This window comes from Quercus lobata, chromosome 6 (assembly GCF_001633185.2).
Source record: "Quercus lobata isolate SW786 chromosome 6, ValleyOak3.0 Primary Assembly, whole genome shotgun sequence".
Lineage (NCBI taxonomy): Eukaryota > Viridiplantae > Streptophyta > Magnoliopsida > Fagales > Fagaceae > Quercus > Quercus lobata.
Window position 1 is genome coordinate 11563583 of NC_044909.1, and position 18903 is coordinate 11582485.

The 18903-nt window shown below is 38.6% G+C and overlaps 2 protein-coding genes across 2 annotated transcripts; one reads left to right on the forward strand and one right to left on the reverse strand.

The window, feature by feature from the left end:
• Window positions 1–5357: 5357 nt before the first annotated feature.
• On the forward strand, window positions 5358–6103 carry LOC115995090 (60S ribosomal protein L29-1-like). Its single transcript, XM_031119521.1, has 3 exons — window positions 5358–5467; window positions 5590–5693; window positions 5792–6103. The coding sequence occupies exons 2-3, from the start codon at window positions 5592–5594 to the stop codon at window positions 5873–5875; spliced, it is 186 nt and encodes a 61-aa protein (XP_030975381.1). The 5' UTR covers window positions 5358–5467; window positions 5590–5591; the 3' UTR covers window positions 5876–6103.
• A 3666-nt stretch (window positions 6104–9769) lies between these two features.
• On the reverse strand, window positions 9770–16063 carry LOC115994938 (dihydrolipoyl dehydrogenase 2, chloroplastic-like). Its single transcript, XM_031119282.1, has 15 exons — window positions 15449–16063; window positions 14566–14712; window positions 14288–14422; window positions 13985–14090; window positions 13704–13828; window positions 12782–12907; window positions 12613–12693; window positions 11930–11992; window positions 11766–11840; window positions 11607–11685; window positions 11422–11522; window positions 11114–11227; window positions 10912–11025; window positions 10532–10603; window positions 9770–10143 (listed from the first exon to the last, which is right to left on the reverse strand). The coding sequence occupies exons 1-15, from the start codon at window positions 15776–15778 to the stop codon at window positions 10096–10098; spliced, it is 1716 nt and encodes a 571-aa protein (XP_030975142.1). The 5' UTR covers window positions 15779–16063; the 3' UTR covers window positions 9770–10095.
• Window positions 16064–18903: the final 2840 nt, after the last annotated feature.

Sequence of the window (18903 nt, forward strand, 5' to 3'; positions counted from 1 at the left end):
ATTCGGCTTCATTGTTCGTAGCCGAGAATCCGAGCCTTAATGATTTTTCAATGGCAGCACCGTCCGGGGATATTAAAACTATCCCAACTCTTGACCCTCTCTGGTTGGCTGCGCCGTCTACGTAGACCTTCCAATGCGTGTTCCTCCCTGTTGAGATCGCACCAACCGACTTCCCATCCATGTCCCTCTTCTCGGTTATTGTTTCTATGGAGGGCTCAGCAAACTCCGCTACCAAGTCTGCGAGGACCTGCCCTTTGATGGAGGATCTGGGCATATATTTTATATCAAAGGCTCCCAAGAGCGCACTCCACATGGCGATCCTTTCTGTATAGTCAGCGCTTCGAAGCACTGCTCGGAGGGGAAGCTGAGTCAAAACGATGACCGTGTGCGCCTGAAAGTAATGAGGAAGTTTTCGGGTTGCATGCACTATTGCCAGAATTGCCTTTTCTAAAGGTAGGTATCGCACCTCGGCCTCATGTAGTGATTTGCTCACATAGTACACCGGTCGTTGCACCCCATTATCATCCCGTATCAGTACCAGGCTTACAGCGTGGGGAGCTACGGCGATGTAGGCAAACAGCACCTCATCCGCCTCAGGGCTGGACATGATGGGTGGTCGGGACAGGTAGTCTTTAAGTTGCTGGAAAGCCTGAACGCAATCCTCCGACCATGCAAACTCTTTCCACTTTTTATCAGGAGGTAGAAAGGCCGACATCGATCCACCGATCTCGATATGAACCAGTTCAATGCCGCAATCATACCAGTGAGCTTCTGTACTTCCTTCGGATTCCGAGGAGCCTGTAGGCTGTTAATGACTTTAATTTGATCGGGACTTACTTCTATTCCCCTGTGGGTGACCATATACCCTAGGAATTTCCCAGACCCGACCCCGAATGAACATTTGGAGGCATTCAGCCGCAACCGGTGCTCCCTTAATATGGTGAAGATTGTTCCGAGGTCCTTCACGTGCTCGGACGCCCTTCTACTCTTGACGACCATATCATCTATATAAACCTCAATGATCTTGCCCAGTTGTGGTTCAAACATCCGAGTCATCATTCTTTGGTAGGTTGAGCCTGCGTTCTTTAGCCCAAACGACATCACCTTGTAATGATAGTTTCCGATGGGCGTCATGAAAGCCATTTTCTCTTGGTCCTCTAGCGCAAGGGGTATCTGATGATAGCCTTGGAAGGCGTCCAGGAAGCTCATTCGAGGGTGCTCCACGGTTGCATCCACCAATCGATCAATTCGGGGTAGGGGGAATGGGTCCTTTGGGCATGCCTTGTTCAGGTCCGTGAAGTCTACGCAGACCCTCCATTTCCCTGTCTTCTTCTTTACCACCACCGTGTTTGCCAGCCACTCTGGGTAAAAGACCTCTTTGATAGCCCCCGCTCTTTTTAGCTTTGCCACTTCGTCTTTTACGGCACTAGCATGTTCCTTTGAAGGGCGTCGGGGTGGCTGCTTCTTCGGAATGGAAGAGGGGTTGACGTTCAGGTGGTGACAAATAAGGCTGGGATTGACGCCCGGGGCGTCGTAGGCTTCCCATGCGAACACGTCGACATTTTCTCTAAGAAATCCGACCAGTTCCTCCTTTTCTTGAGAGGGCAATTCCGAGCCGACCAGAAAGAACTTCTCCGGGTCGTCGTTGACAGCGATTTTATCTAAACTTTCACACCCTATCTCCTCGGCCAGTTCGTTGTCTTACTCTGCCGAGGCGGCTGATTGCTATAAACTTTCTGGGGCCGATGTAAGACGGCGGCCACCATACACTGCCTAAATACGGCCTGATCTCCTCGGATCTCTTCCACTTGTCCTTTGGATGGGTATTTCACCTTCTGATGAAGTGTGGAGGTTACGGCTTCCAGGGCGTGGATCCATGGCCTGGCGACTATCGCGGTGTAGGGTGAATAAACGTCGACGACGATAAAATTCACTTCCACCACCTCCGTCCCCGTCTGTATGGGTAGTCGGATTTGTCCTTTTGGCGTAACCATTCTTCCCTCGAAGCTAAGAAGGGGGGAGTCATAAACTGCCAAATCTCCTGGCTTCAGGTTCAGCCCCTTGTATAGATCAGGGTACATTATCTCTACTGCACTTCCCGAATCCACCAACACCCTTTTCACGTCAAAGCCCCCAATCCTCAGAGTGACCACCAAGGCATCATCGTGAGGTTGAATAGTTCCTCTCTTATCCTCATCCGAGAACCCCAGTATCAAAGAGCTTCCCCTTTTTGACCTTTTGTGTTCCCTCTGCCTGCTCCCGGAGGGGAGCCGATCAACGGCTAACACCCTGGGGATGGGTGGTCCCGTTCTTCCTGGTGCAGCGAAGATGACATGTATCGTCCCGGTGGGTGGTCTTAAGGTCACGTCCTTTCGAGGCTCTTGTGTTGCTTGGCCGGTGTGGCCACTCGACGGGTGCAGCAGGTGACGTAACTTTCCTTCTCGGACCAACTGATCCAGATGATTCCACAGATTCCTGCAGTCCTCAGTAGTGTGCCCATGGTCTTGATGATAGTGGCAGTACAGGTTCTGGTTACGTTTGGAAGGTTCTCCAGCCATCTTTCCCGGCCACCTGAAATAGGGTTCATCTCTTACTTTCTCCAGTACCTGTTGTACGGGCTCTCTAAATATGGCATTCACTGTTTGCGGATTACTCTGCCCAGACTGTCGCGAAAAATCTCTCCTCGGCTGACCATGATTGTGCCGTTCCGACCTGAAATCATTTGCTTTGGGGTGGATAACCTTCTCCTTCCCCCTCCCTTGCAGCTGATCTTCCTCCACTCTTTTGTACTTGTCTATCCTATCCCTCAACTGATCAACGTTGGCAACCGGTTTACCAGTGAGGGATTTCCTTAAGCCATGGTCGGTGGGGAGGCTGCTTTTGAATGTGCTGATAGCGACAGCATCGTGGTTATCATCCAGGTCATTATATACTTCCCAGTATCTATCGGAGTATGCTTTCAGAGTCTCTCCCTCGTGCATGGACAAGGGCAATAGCAAACCGAGGGGCCTGGGGACTCTGGTGTTGGTGATAAAGCGAGAGCAGAAATCCCGAGTGAGCTGCTTGTAAGAGCTTATGGAATTTGTCTTCAGGCCGTTGAACCACCTCATCGCCATTGATCCCAAGCTGGACAGGAAGATTTTACACATAAGGGCCTCATTTTGCGAATAGATCGCCATCTTTTGGTTAAATTGACTCACATGCTCTACCGGGTCTGATCGACCGCTGTAGATGGCGAATGCTGGTTGGTTGAACCGTCGGGGCAGCTCAGCCCCTTCGATTCTATACGTGAAGGGGGACCTTGAAACCTGATCCAACGCCTTCTTCATGGCGTCGTTTCCCGAACCCTTACTAGATGTGCTCTCATACTTCCGCACAGGGCGTGGTTCCTTTTCGTAGGTAAAGGTTTCACTTGGGGGGGTCCTTGACCTCCGTCGGTAACTCACATCCTCCGCATTAGAGGACTTGTCTGAGTCTGAAGGAGATCGCCTTCGTTGTGCTCGTCGTAGCTTCCTCTTTAGATCATCTATCTCTCGTTGCATGGCCTGGTGACTATTTCGCTTCTGGGACACGTAACTACCTGTCTGAGTGTGACTCTGGCTTGTCCGGATAATATGCACACTTCCCTCACGATTTCCCCTGTGGCCTGGGTTGACGGGGTTATTTTGCCTCTGGGACTCGGGGGGTTGTGTCTGTTGGGAGTCAGCCTGGTAAGGATTCTCCTGGTGCGGACCTAGTTCTGCCATGCTTGACCGTTGTGCTAGTTGATGCTCTAGTTCTTCCCACAGACGGCGCCAATTGTAGTTGCACGATTTTCCTGGCCCAAATTTGATTGATCAGGCCCTGGCCCAAAGCGCAACCCACAATAAATATTTGTAGAGGATGGGTCAAAGAACTTGGCCTCAGCGAGTCTATTCAGTCTGATGCATGGGCAATATGATTGCAGAAAATAAAGACACGAAAATGGATCTCTCACGTGTAAGTTTATTTCTCTAGTTCCTCATACAGAATTTTTCGTCCCCTTCTCTAAGGGACTCCACTACATTATATAGCTCCCTTCTCTCATCTCAACCCTACACTTGTTGACCATCTAAGCATCTACTTGAGTGGCTGTCCCATCAGACGCCTTCATCTCTCCCTATGTGAGTTGCAGAGGCCAAGGCGGTACTGTTCAGGGGTCATTTCCTCATTAATGCGGCCAAGAGGGTGGTTGGGGCGCAATTAATGTGGTGGTAGCTCTCCATGGGATATTTTGGATTTTATTCATTTTATATGTTGGGAGGATGAACTGAAGTGGCTGGGGAGAGCTCCTCGTCTGGGCTTTGTGAGGTCCGAGGAGGTGTTACTCCTCGGACAGGTTTCCTTGGCGTTTATTGGGATTGAGTAATGCTTCATACGTGGTTTCTCTTCGGACAGGACGCTCCTCGGACGGGCCTGAATTTGGAATAGCCCATCATTTCTGGGCCGGGCCCCACAAATATATTTTTGTTGAAATAGTTGAAATAATGGTAAAAGTTAGTTGAATAGTAAAATAAATTGATTTTTTAATTTTTGTTAAACATTTTTTTAATCTTTATTTTTAGTAAAGTTTTTTTGGGGGACATTTTATGGATATTAAAGTATTTTATTTGTTTCCATTAAAAAAAAAAAAGTACTTTTTTTGTATAAACCTAATTGAAAGTTGTAATGTCTACATATACATAGGTGCCATTCAAAAAAGTCCTTGTAGATAGACATGGTAATTTAATTTTAACCAATCCATAAAGCAAATAAGGTATAAGGTAAGAGTGGGGATTTAAATCTTAATATGTAGCGGGTTCAGGGTGTAGGTGAAGATTACTTTCCTCCCAACTTGTCACATAAAAATAACAATAATAAATTATAAATATATTTTTATTTTTAGGGCTATATATATTCACTTATAAGATTTTATATGGGTATGTACATTTTTGGACAGGAAAGGTACTTGTGGATGCCCATTGGGGTATATACATGTTTATTAATGGTAAACTCATATTATAACTAGTAACAATTTGCCAACTAAGATTTATTGTAAAAATATTATGGATGCATCATTATTCTTAAAAAATAATAATAATAATTAAACAATGAGCTGGCTGAGTATTACATTTTAAAGCTGAAGGGCTAACTATTACTCTATAATTTCCTTCTTCTTCTTCTTCTTCTTTTTTTTGTCACAATGAAAGAACTAAAAAAGCCCATATATTATCTGGGCCACAAGAATGATAGAAAACAAAAGGGCCATCTACTTCAGTGAATCCTTTTTCTGGGCCGAACCCCATAAAAACCCAAGAGGGGCAAATCCGTCATTTAACATAATACAGAACTAGGGTTTCTTTCCTCCCACAGAATCATATAAAAGCTGCCAATCCTCTCATTTCGGCTAGCTCTGCTCCGTCAAAAGCACATAACCCTAGCTGTGCCACACCTCTTTCTTTGCTTCCAGGTGCGTCCAATCTCTCTCTCTCTCTCTCTCTAAAACAGAAATTCAGATTTGGGTTTTTGTGAGATTGATTAATCAAGTAACAGTGTGTGTGTGTGTGTGTGTGTGTTATTTTGGGTTTTCAGAGATGGCAAAGTCGAAGAATCACACAGCTCACAACCAGTCCTACAAGGCCCACAAGAATGGCATCAAGAAACCCCGCAAGCACCGCCACATCTCCACCAAAGGGGTACTTTTTCTTTTTCTCTTTGTTGGGTTTTTGATGATTTTCAATGTTTTTATGCAAAAAAAGCTAATGTTTTTGATGTTATTAAATTTTGGGTGTAGATGGATCCAAAGTTTCTGAGGAACCAGAGGTATGCCAGGAAGCACAACAACAAGAGTGCTGAGGGTGCTAGCGAGGAAGAGTAGATGAATGGACAGACAAAAAAGACAGTCAGAAATGGAAATCGTTTTTTCTTTTGTTTTAAGATCTATGGTTTTGCCTTTATGTTTTAGATAGGGATTTGATGGTACTCTAATGGGGTTTTGTTTAATTCCTAGTAGGGGCTGCACTCTTCATGCCTTGTTACTTATGTTTGTTTAAGGATACTTTTTAAGTTTTAATTGAGAATTTGGAGCCTATGCCTTACTGTCTTATTTGTTTTTGAAATTTGTGAAGTTGATGAATGATGATGATTGTAGCTTTAGATGACGGTTTGTTTTATATGTTGGTTAAGATTGCTTGTTGAGGAGTGTAATTGCGGAATCCTGCAAGAGGATTCATGTTAAATTGTTGGCTTTTTGTACCATGGATGTTTTTAGTGACGAGTGATGTGTATTTATAAATTACTGGTTCAAATTAGGATGTTTATTAATTTCTGTTTGAGATAATGTAGTATGATTCTAAATTGATGGCAAATTTGATTTCAAGATTACTTGGACTGGGAAACCTTGGTTGATGATCACTTAGATAACAGCCTACTTACTACTTCCTTTGCCAAGTCTCATTACCTCATTAGTTTGTGTAGAGTGAACAAGTTATCAGGTCATTTAGAGTTAATTTCTTAGAAGGAGCTCACTCTGATCATATATGTATGGTCTTACAACCATCTGGTCTGAGGTCTTATGCAGGACTCAAAAGAATGTCCTTATTGTCAACATGTCACCTTAGGTAGCATTAGTGGACTCTACTTTTATATGACATTTTCTCCTATTTGGAAGGGATTTTGGATAAGTTTGTATTTGAGGCATGGTTAGGGGATTGGTCAATGGTCTAATGAAGAATAATACGTAGGGTTGAATCTGTAGGTATTGTTCATTTTCTGGCCAGATTCTCCTGTAGAAAAGACAATGCAAGGTTGAGTTTCTCCAGTAGGTGGATTTCCTTTCCTTTATTGATGGGGGTAACCTCCCAGCAAAAAGTAGTGTAGTACACTAACTTAAGATCAATAGTTTTGTGCACCATAGTTGTTTGAGATGGGGCAGATGGAACTGGCTTGTATTGGTGGTGGCTATGTTTGACTATGAGGAATTGAATCAGCAATGAATTCAAGATGAACAACAGATTTTTAATTATTGTGTACCATGGAGTAAGGATGTAAGCTAATTATGCTGTACTCTTGGGGTACGACAATGTTGTGCTGATAAGCAATTAAACTATCTTTTAAGCACACTTTTGAGGTGGGTTTGGGAGTATTGCTTTCAAGTCACTAGACAAAGAAGAAAGATTCTTATTGCTTTCGTTATTTGCTTGCTTTCTTTTGTAATTCTTATCAGATCTTGGGTGGATTGTCATATCAGTAGTGCTCAGATTTTGATGTGGATACTTATATGAACCTTACTCGTGAGCTTTTGTTTGGCAACTGATTTAACCTACAGTTATGTGAATTCTTGTTTCATTGGGACTAGTTTTACTTGGTTTGAATAAGTCTTGAAAGTGCCCCTCGAAAGCTTGATGCAAATAAACAAATTTTGACTCTATTCTACTATAGCAAAAATATGAATGTGTTAAGGTTACAAAATATTTAAATTGAGATTTGGGAAAATATCGCAACTTCTTCCAAAAGTGGTTAGTGTTAAAAGAAAATGATCCCTCTGATTGCTTCCATCATGAGCTTGTCTTCTTCCGTGATATAATTTCCTACCAGATTTTGCTTTTGATTTTTGTGTGAACTTGTCGCTCATGCTTATTTGGATTCATTGTGCTAACAATTTTACGTAATTATGTGATATTTTTTCAGGGGAACTTAAAAAAAAGAAAAAAAAAGAAAAAAAAAAGCTAGATTTCAAACCCGCCTTAACTTTTGTTTACAGTGATGACTGTACACGTTGATGTTCATACTTTCCTATTGGGAGTATACGAAATTATGAATGTCTAACGCCGACTAAATGATCAACATTACTGTAACTAGAATTGTCACTATCGCTCCCACTAAGAGTGTTTTTATCTATATCATTTCTAATCGGGTCTTCACTTACACTGGTATTTTCAATAGAACCAAGGCTGCCCATTGATTTACTTAGCCCATACCCGTATTCTAACTCCTTTTGTAGCCAGACTTGAAGAATTGGAAGCATCGATCATGTATTTTTAATTCATGCTTAAGTATACTTTGTTTCTGTCGCCTAACAAGAACCATTGAAGCTTATTGATTATGATTAGGGGTGTCATAAAAAATGGTGGAGATTAATGAATTTTGTTATGGTATTTTAGAAATGGTTGGGATTGGCTAATACCCACGTATTTCGAATGATTTGCCCTGTGCCTTGGCTTCACTTTGCGCTTCTGTTTCATGACATTGTGATCTTCAACCAATTATGTGCCGCAATATAATTCCTGTTTCATGACATTTTGATCTTCTACCAATTCTGTGCCGCAATATAATTCCTGGGAGTAAGCGATCTAGCTTGTTTCCAATACTCAGCGGCTTGATCGAATCTAGGTTGTTTCCAATATTCAGCGGCTTGATCAAACCAAGCTCTGCAATTTCAGAATTTTCCTATTGAATGGCCTACCAAGCCTCCGCAAGTTCAAAATTTTCCTGTTAAATGGCCTGTTCTCCCGGTCAGAATAGGCAGGGAAATTCCTTTCCTTAGAACCGTACTTGAGAGTTTCTCCTGCCTCCTACGGCTCAGTGGTCAATTCTTTTGATGTCCCTTTCTTTAAATCCATATCTAATTGAAGGAGATTTCTCATAGATATGTTTGAGTACCTGGACTAAAAAAAAGTATTTTGACAATGCCCATTAACATTTTAAAAACAAAAAATAGTTCTCAACTTTGATTAGTCCAATGATGTCCTTAGCAGATCCAAAGTTTGAGACTTTGGGGGGAGTTTGGTAGAGTAGTTGAGAATTGTTATTTGAAGTTTTTTGAAATACGTGTGGGTGAAAATGTGTGAAAATGTGTGTAATGTTGTTTAAAATGTGAAAATGTGAGTTTGAACTCACTCACCAAACAGCCCCTTTGGGATTGGTTGGTACTTATTAGAGCTGCAGCCTGCAGGTAACTAGAATGCCTTTGCCATGCGCCTTGTCTTCTCGTTGCCCTGTCGTTTAATGAAATGCATGTCTTGAGTATCTGGAATAGAAAAAGGACTTTGTGCATTGTCCATCAACATTTTTTTCAAAAATAAATTCGTGGTCAGTGTTAAATGGTTCTCAATCTTTGATTAGTTTGACAAGGATCATAGCTGACCCCAGAGGTTTGTTAAATAATCCTCTATCATAATGGGTGGTTTTCAAGGGAGGAGTAGGTTCGCTCTAAACAAGCCTGTTTTAGAGCCCTTAAAGCATTAGCATTAAAAAATGCTAATACTATATCTAAGGTATTTTTGGCATTTCATAGCTCAAAAATCTTTGCATCGAAAAATGGTATATCTCACTATTGCAAAACTTTTTGCAATAGTGCTACAGTACAATTCTAAGTTTAGAATTGTACTGTAACACGATGGTAAAAATATATATATATTTTATTCTACTCCTTTTCCGTTAGAATCATATCCTTAACTGAAAAAAAATGATGATGTAAAAGAAATATTAAAAAATAATATTTTAATGAAAAAGTAAAATAATAGAGTTTTTGGATGTAGGGTGTATTGTAAAATGGTATGGTATAATTGATAAAGTAACTTTTTGGAATGGTAAAATAAGAAAGAGTAGCATTCTTCAATGCTGATACTCTTTTGTTCCAGACGTTTAGGTGAAAACTTTGAGAAGAAATGCAAAATGGCTTTGATGCAGAAATGTTTCTGAATCAACGCTACGCATTATGGATAAAAATATCTCTGAGACATTGACAAAACTAGAAAACAAAGACAACAGGTTGCAAACATTAAATAGCCTCGCTATTATTAAAACCTCTAATGTTAACCAAAAATTTTAGAAGCGGAAAAGTTTCCAAATCAAAGCATTATGAATACAAGTATCTCTGCAAGACATGGACAAAACTAAGAAACCAAGATACCAAGTTGCAAAATATTTTGGCCCCAACTGTTATTGAGAAATTGGCCTGTTCTTGTAGTCTGTTCTTTCTTTCTGTAGAGTCGCTAATGTGTTGATCTCTTCTGATGCTTGTACGTGCATATTTCCTTGAAACTCCCTATGACAAGCAAATTTCTTCAAAAAATATATATTGATTTGTTGAGAATCTTAGACTGCAACTGGCTCATTTACTGGGCTAGAAACTTGAGCTTTAACCTGCCCATATTAAGTTATGGGTTTACACATCAGAAAGACATTAAAATAGCCATTCGATGCGCAAGTAATATAAAGATAATGCAATATTAGAATTTTTTTTTTTTTATGCCTACTGTGGAGCTAACTGTATTCAACAGGGATGTGCATATGTTTAAAGCCCTTTTTTTTAACAAGTACCTAAGAATTGTATTGAATGAGACTACTTCATGTACATAGAAATGTACATGAAGGAGTCTAAAGAATTACAAAATGTAACAAGACATGCTTCATACGCTACTAATATCTTGCCAGCCATTCATATATCAACTGCCAAGCTATCCTAGTTATCATTGTCTTACAATTTAGCATGGAAAAGGAAAACATTCTAGTGGTGTTCAGTACAACTCACCTTTGCTGATTTAAACAATTCATCAAGCACCTCGGACAAGGTTGGATGCGCATGAACTGCAAGTTTGATATCCTGCATGGTGCAAAAGATACAATAACAATGAATTGCTGAGCAGCATAAACAGTTTTGGTAAGTTACACAAGCACCCAGTTTTTCTTGCATCCACAACCTCATTCTTCACCTTGCTTTTACAAGGAAAGGAGGGACATTTTGAGCTGGAGCTCATTGTCATAAAACAGTTTCACTCTTAGCCTTAAGATGAGTAACAAATGTTCAGAGTTGATTACCAAAGAAACTAAAGCCTCATTACCAAGGCCAAATTAAACTAAAAGTAGCAATTTAAGTGCATAAACATGGTAGTCTTGGCACACAAAATCTACCTGAATACGCGTCCCCAAAGCAATTGCATTGGATGCTTCGTGGATGAGGTCTGCAGCATGCAACCCAAAGATATGGACTCCAAGTATCTCACCGTTGTCAGGTCTGTATATCAACTGCATGAAAACAATATAGAAACAGTGTTACCACTTATTTAAGCTAGGGGGTAGATAAATCAACGCACAAAAGTAAAAGAAATGTAACCTTGGCAAGTCCCTCCCCTTCATTTTCTGCTAGGGCCTTTGTGTTAGCCTTAAAACTTGTCTTGGCAATGCTTACTTCAAATCCCTCTTTTTCAGCTTTCTCCCTTGCTTGAGGCTGCAAATTTTAGATATTTAGTCAAAATTGCTGCCTATTAAGCAGGAATGCTGATAGGAGCTCTTGTTTTCATTAAAGAAAGAAAAAATACATGGGAAAGGGATATTTTATACGCATAATGGGAATATAATTAGCAAAGCGAACAACATCACTATATCAAACAATGGAATGCAGTTAGAAGATTCAAAATTTACCTCTGTTAATCCAACCATACTGATTTCAGGATGAGTGAAGCAAGCAGCAGGGATACTCAGATGATTGAGCACATGATCTCTTCCAGTGACTTGTTCAACCACTTAAAAAAGGATGAAATGGATGTCAAAGAAAGTATTGTGCTATTATATTTGAAACAGCAGACAATCAGTTGATTATCACTTACCTGAAATTCCTTGTGCACTGGCTGCATGAGCAAGCATCATCTTGCCGTTAGCATCACCAATGCAAAACAAGTGAGGGACCTAATGTTCATAATTTAGTGTCAGTAACAAGTGGCTGGAACTACACAAGGATTTTGCTTATACAAATATTCAAAACGAACCAGATTGCCATTTGCATCAATTACTCGCATGCGCTCATCAACAGGAACAAAACCACGTTGTGTTGCTACATTAACCTGCAGAAAGACCAAAATCAACATGAAACCACTTCCCTTTGGTCAACGAATCTATAATCTCAACCACATAAGCATCTGAGAAAGCCTACATTCTCCAAACCAAGACCCTGTGTGAATGGGGCCCTTCCCGTTGCAATTAATGCTGCATCTACCTGTAGCAAAGTAATTGAGAAGTTTGTTACAGATGCCATCATGCGACGACATATAAAGCAAAAAGGTCTAATCTTAAACAGGGATTCCCCATAAGTGTCTCTACTACTGATGATTAAGATTCACAAAGGATCAAGCTTTTGAATTTAAATAGCCAGGTTCAACAGTAAATTGAAAGCAAGCTCTCAAAGGAAGTCGGGTATCATTGAGCACTCTTGATGGGTCAAAGTTGAAACATATGCCTTTTTTTTGCTAGAAAGTTGAAGAAATACACACTTGGTTTCAGAATTTCACACGGCATTATTTAGTCTCAAATTTGCCGCAGGTTGATTTGTTCAACACTCAATTTAATGGGACCAATAACTTCATTGGCAAGCTCTCATCAACTAGTTCATAATTTAGTCATTCATGGCTGCATATGAAAAGAAATTAATATTGACAGCAGCATTTGACCATTTTGGATAAAGCTCTTTGCAGCTCTGGTATTGTGGAAATTGAAAAGGTTTGGGCAATCTACTTGTGCTCTCTTGGACATTGTCAATGGGAAAAGCAAAGAACAGAGATAACTTTGAAAGGACAATGAGTGGCAGCATTTCCAACTAGTTCTCAGAACTCAAGTTACCTCTAAAGTGTCTTTTGGCTCCTTGGTCTTTGCATCAATAAGCTCAATAATGACTGGCTTCCCATCCTTTGCTGGTGTTATCTATAAAGAGAATATACCCAAAGAATATAAATGCCAGAAACAACTACCCAGGAAACACTCAAATAGTTGAACATAAACCACAGGTTACCTTGGTTGCAAACACTCCAGTATGATAGTCGATTTTCCTTGGATTTATTAACACCCTTTGGGCTAACTTCCCAATCTCAGGATCAAATCCAGGCATGAGCTGATCTAGAGCTTCAATAAAAGTAACCTTCACAGATAAAACAACAACAACATAAATATGCATAAATATGACGCTAAGCTGTTGTGCTTATTGCTAAATAGAAAAGGTTTTGGTTTGCCGAGTCAAGATTTCTATCTTTCATGAAATAAAACCCTATAGATATACAAGGCATATTCTGGATAATAAAATTCATATTCTGAATCAATTACATGGCTAATATTTCTTACACCAAATAAGAAAGCAAAGCTCAGTAAACGTGAGTCTAAAATCCATTCTTAATAATCTTTTTTATTGAATAGGGAGTCTTCAATGAATGTTTAAGCAAGTTTATTTAACCATGTGGAGTTTGCAGAACAGATTTTGAGGTATTCTTCATCTACATATACATTGTAATCTTTAGGATACTCCATCTGAGCTTTCCTTTATCAATAAATTTCTATATTTCTTATAAGAAAAATATCTGAGGTATTCTCAGCAAAGTTTTTTTTTTTTTGATAAGTAAGAAAGATGTAAATTCAAAAAACTGCTTTATGCAAAGAAGCACAAAGCATATCAAAGGTTACAAAAAAGAGAGAAAAGCAAAAACAGATAAAAGAAACTAATTACAAAGAAAAAGAGAGCTAAGGAACAAAGGGAGAGATTCACTAGATGTGATTCCCCAAGCCCTAGACCAATCAAAAAGTGAACCAATAAAAAAAGCAAGCAACTGGTCATCAAATTTTGACATTCCTTTCTCTATCCTTTCCCTTCGCTCCTCCCAGGGGCAACCAAACATAGTGTTAGTTTTGAAACAATCGCTAAAAGAAGGAAAGAAATGTGCTACCTCACTCCCAAGTGCAGTATATACATCACTGAATTCAAGACCAATATAACCACTTCCTACAATAGCAATCCAATCAGGAACAGATTCCAATTTGAGTGCATGGTCACTGGTAATTACAGTCTTCCCTGCAGGTCATTATTCAGTAATTAAAATCTCCTGAGCACAACATAGCAGAAGATTGTAGAATACTGGCACACAATGTCCACCATCCAGAAGAACGCTGGACCCATTAAAAGAAAATAGTGAAACCATAAAAAGGATGAGAAGAAAATGATACACACCATCAACTTCAATGCCCTTTGGGACAAATGGAACAGAACCAGTAGCTATGATTATATTTTGTGCAGTTACCACTTTGTCAGATCCAACTTTCACCTTTTGAGGGCCCTGAATGGTTTGAAAAATGCACAATAAACGTAAGTATGAACAAAATTTATGAACCATTTAATCACAAACTTAATTTAAAGAAAAAAGAGAAAACCATGTTCTGGACAGCTCAAAATTTTCATTTTTTTTTCTAATTGACCACAAGAGCTTTTGTTTGTGTTACCACTGAATCCAAAATGGTAGCATGTACAACTTACCAGAATGGTGCCAACACCTGTCAATATGTCGACCCCAATTGCCTTCATAGAATTGGTCAGGTTATTACGGATTTTTGAAGCAAGATTGTTTGCATGATCAGCCACACCCTGTCTATCATATCCAGCAGCCGAAACCTATCATGATTTGCAAGAAGGCAAACAGTTGAATTACAGCAACCCACCAACATACTTACAAATTACAATAGAATTTGTGCTCTAAACATATGATTTAAAGTTAGCTAAGCTTTAAAATAAAGATGATGATCCCAGCTTATTACCTGCAAACCCAAAGCCTTTAAGTGATGTTCACTCTGAAGCTCACGCATCCGACCACTTACAGCCAAAAGAGCTTTAGAAGGAACACAACCTCTGTTTACACACGTTCCTCCCACCACGTCTCCCTCAATAATGCCCGTTTTCAGACCCTGTATCAATCACATTTAGAACTATTCACCTCTAATGAAAAAGCAAGAAGAAAGCAAATACAATACTTAAAATTTTTTTTTTACACCACCTCGAAAGACCCACATCCTACAATACCAATTACCACATTTTAGCAGGGATATAATTCCAATTCTTTCTGTGTGATAATGACTAAATTTGATATAAATTAGGAATACATATGATCTGAAATTCACTCTGAAGCAATACAATAATTTCCTCCACAAGTTTACTATAACCAAATTACATGAAAAAAAAAAATGATGCATTTAACTCTCTCATTTCAACACTTCCTAAACAATATGCAGCAAAGACTATTCTTAATGATAACTCCAAAACCAACAGAAACAGTTTGAAATCGTACAAAATTATATTAAAATAATTAATTTTGGATAGCATGCATGCAAAAAAGAGTTTTTTTTTTGTTTTTTCCTTTCTTTTTTTTTAAAGATGATTTAAACTAATATAGTCAATTCAAGCTCAAATATATATCATGAAAATGTGCATTTTTAAATCTGTTCGAAATGGACTTGAATAATTTTAATTTTAATTTTGAGCTAAGTCAGTTTATACTTCACTTAGAGAAGCATGTGAAAATGACGATCTAAGCTGATATAAATAATTTAACCTCAATTAGCATTGTAATTGAGCTTATAGAGTCTGAATTCATTTCGTTGCAAGTTCAACTAAAACGAATTGAAGCGACATGGGCGAGCGTACCTTCTCGACGGCGTGAAGGGCGGCACCGTGGCCACCGACGCCGGCGCCAATGATGAGCAAGTCATAATCGAAGGACTTGGGAGGGCTTCCGTTGCCGCCGGAGAGCGAGGCGGAGACGCCGAGGTCAGCGGCAGAGCGACGACGTGCGGTAATGGAGTTGAATTGGACTCGGCGCGTTAGGAGCGGAGAGAAATCTCCGAGCGCCTCGCGCCGGAGACCGCAGAATCGGAGATTGATCGGCTTCGCCGAAGTGGTGAATGAAGATTGGTTTGGCCTTGGAATGGTGAGGGAAGTGTGGGGAGAGAGGGAGAGAGATAGCGAGGATTGCATTTTTGTGTGATTTCTCAGAGAGAGGGAGAGAGAGAGAGAGAGTGTGTGTGTGAGAGAGAGAGAGAGAGAGAGAGAGATCTGAGGAAATGAAATGTGAGTTTGGGTCTGGGTTTAAGAGAGTTTGGAAAAGGGGCTTTGGTAAGTCCGTTAATAGAGTGAAGGGCGGAGATATCAAAGTGCGGCGGATAAACTACTTTCTGTCTCTGTTCCCTTTCTCTCTCTCTCTCTCTCTCTCTCTTTAAGTTTAACTTGTCAACCTGTCCCTGGTCCCATTTTGCTCAACTAACTTAATTCTCACCCTCTCTCTTCGGAATTCGGAGCTATTTCCTGTGTGATTAGTTCTATGGGATTACACCTCGATGATTATTACTCTTCGAGTAGTGCTTATGGGACGTGGGTTGCGAGGGGGTAAGAGACCGGATTTAAATCTCTAAAAGAGAACATTATATGTATATATACTTAGATTAAATTAGAGGAAAATTTCTATCATATATAAATAAATAAAAAAGTTATATGTCATTAATTTTTCAAAAAGTATTTTTTGGTAGAAACCTCAAAATAAAAATAGAATTATTTTCAATAGTTTCTATATTGCTTCTTAAGTTCTTAATTGTGTTTATTTAACTTAACATGAGATAGAATTGTTTCCGAAAATAAGTTATATTTTTAATAAGGTTTTTCATAGACCAAAGTAGTTTTTTTTTTTTCTTCCTTCTGATGGTACCAAAGACAGAATAACAAGGAAAACTATATTCATAAAAGGTTTTTCATCGAAACAAACAGATTATTAGTTTTTTACCAGACTATTCTACTATGTGTGTATGAAAAATCTCTAAAATTCCAATCCATGAACAAAAATAGTGTGTTAAATGAAACTTAAAACCTTGTCTATGATATGTTCTTCAACATCATTGAGTCCACCACCCTTTCCTTAAAAGGACAATAACATAATAATATATTTTTTGTAATGACTTGGAGTCCGTTTAGGATCTACTTATTTTGCTGAAATTGAAATTTTTTTACTGAAAGTACTGTAGATAAAGATAAAACATAGTTGAAATAGTACAGTGGATTTATGAATAGTACTAAAAAGTACTGTGAGATCTATGAATACAGGGGTGGAGCTAGAAATTTATCTTTAGGGAGGCGGGTCAAGACTAAATAATCATATTGATTCACAAAAAATATATATGTGTCTATTTATCTATGTATGACCCACTTATCAATACTTTAATGAATTTTTGTAAAGAGATTGAAGAGAGTTGGTGTAAGATTATGAGAACATTTGCATTTAGTGATGAGTTCTTTTGGAAGGGCCGAGAAAATATAACATTGAAAAATACATATTAAAAAGAGAAACTAATAGTAAAAGTGAGTAAAACCGTAAAACTTATAAAAGTTGTGGGCTTGTTGATGTGTTGGGGAGAGGAGAGATGGAGAGAAAAAAAGTCAAAGTAGTTAAATAAATATGAATGAAACAAGTAGTTAAGGACACATAGGGGGCAATTAGTTTCATTTGGAGGGATCAGCTCTTATAACAATTCTGTATGTCCTATTTTTTAGTAGTTATAATAAAATTTTGAGCATTTTGGAGGGGGGGATGTCCCCCCCATTATAAAATGTAGCTCAGTCGTGTATGAATAGTAATAAAAATAAGTTGAATAGTAAAATAAGTTGCAAAAGGAAAGAATTTGTTCAAGCTTATTGAGAGAGACAGAGAGAGAGAGAGAACAATATTTTTCAATGGAATTATATCACATTAGGTACAATGAATATGTAAATAATTCATTGACACGAGGTAAAAAAATTGAATTGAATCTTGTTATCCACAGTTCTGAATAAGAAATATTTTGCAATGAAATGCATGCATGTTTTTCATGCTTTCATTAGGACACTTATTAGCAAATACAAAATGATTAAATGGTGATCATAGATTAATTAAATAAATAAAACTTGAAACGATGATCACACATTAAATACAAATATACAATGATCAATGATGATAAGAAACTTTTGCAAATTTGTTATTGAGAGAGAGAAGAAGTAGCAGAATAATAAAAAAAATTACTTTTTTCTAATTAACGAACAATGATGAAGTGTGTGACATTTTTGAGTTGTCTAATATGAATTGTTTTCATCTTTTTTTTTTTTTTTTGGATAAAGAAGTTATTTTATTGAACAAATGGGTTAAATGCATTGCTGAAGTTACTCATAATTAAAAGATAAATAGTAAACTTGGAAGTTGATGGAGTGCAGACAACGTTCAAACTCATGAGTCATGGTCACCTATTTTTATATCATAATAAATTATTTATTGTTTTAAAAGTTTATCAAATTAAGAAATAATGAAATGAATCATACTTTTAAATTATAACAGTGGTGTAGATATATAAATCCTCTTGGATGATTTGTGTGAGACCAAATCAGTCTTGTGGTTAATGGAGTAGTTGGGACTTAGGCATCTAAAAGTTCACCTAACTTGGTTGGCTAATAAATACTGGGTTGTGGAAGCTGATGTTATGTAAGCAATTTCAATTTTTTTTTTGCTCATTCTTTAAATAAGTGTTGGGAGAGCCAATGTAGGATTTCAATTTTCCACCTAAATTTTATTCTTTAGAATAATAAAATAATATCACTGAATTACAAAATCTCATGTAATCCAAAAGATACATAAATGCACCCTATATAATAAATCCACCGGGACCAAACTATTTGCCCACATATGTAAATGGGTCTGGTTTTGACAGGTTTGTATGCCACCTAGTTATACACTTATACATGCTACCAGACATCGAAGTTGCTTGTCATGGAATAAATCATCTTTTATAGCAGCAGCTGATATTCAAGTCTATTCCTCAGAAAAAAAGAAAGTAATCGGTGTAATTGAAGAATATTCTCCATCAAATCAACAACTCGATGTCTGTCTGTCTGAATACAGAAGCTACAACCTCAATTTCATCTCCATTGTTATCCTAGAGCTACTTAAAAAAAAAAAAACCAATCAGCAGCAAAGCTAAGCCGTGTGCAAAATCACACGTGTGGTTTTCTTCACAATAACCTTGGGATGTAACTAGCTTTGGGTTGATATGAACGTAATTGGCCAATAAATCAAAGTCACATCCATA

What these genes read in the sequence shown, in the direction of transcription:
- LOC115995090 (XM_031119521.1), top strand. Translation starts at nt 5,592, where the DNA reads ATGGCAAAGTCGAAGAATCACACAGCTCACAACCAGTCCTACAAGGCC. An exon ending in GCCACATCTCCACCAAAGGG is followed by an intron (nt 5,694 to 5,791) that starts GTACTTTTTCTT and finishes TTTTGGGTGTAG; the next exon opens with ATGGATCCAAAGTTTCTGAG.
- LOC115994938 (XM_031119282.1), bottom strand. Translation starts at nt 15,778, where the DNA reads ATGCAATCCTCGCTATCTCTCTCCCTCTCTCCCCACACTTCCCTCACC. An exon ending in TAAAGGCTTTGGGTTTGCAG is followed by an intron (nt 14,423 to 14,565) that starts GTAATAAGCTGG and finishes AAATCATGATAG; the next exon opens with GTTTCGGCTGCTGGATATGA. An exon ending in GTATGGTTGGATTAACAGAG is followed by an intron (nt 11,228 to 11,421) that starts GTAAATTTTGAA and finishes TAAAATTTGCAG; the next exon opens with CCTCAAGCAAGGGAGAAAGC.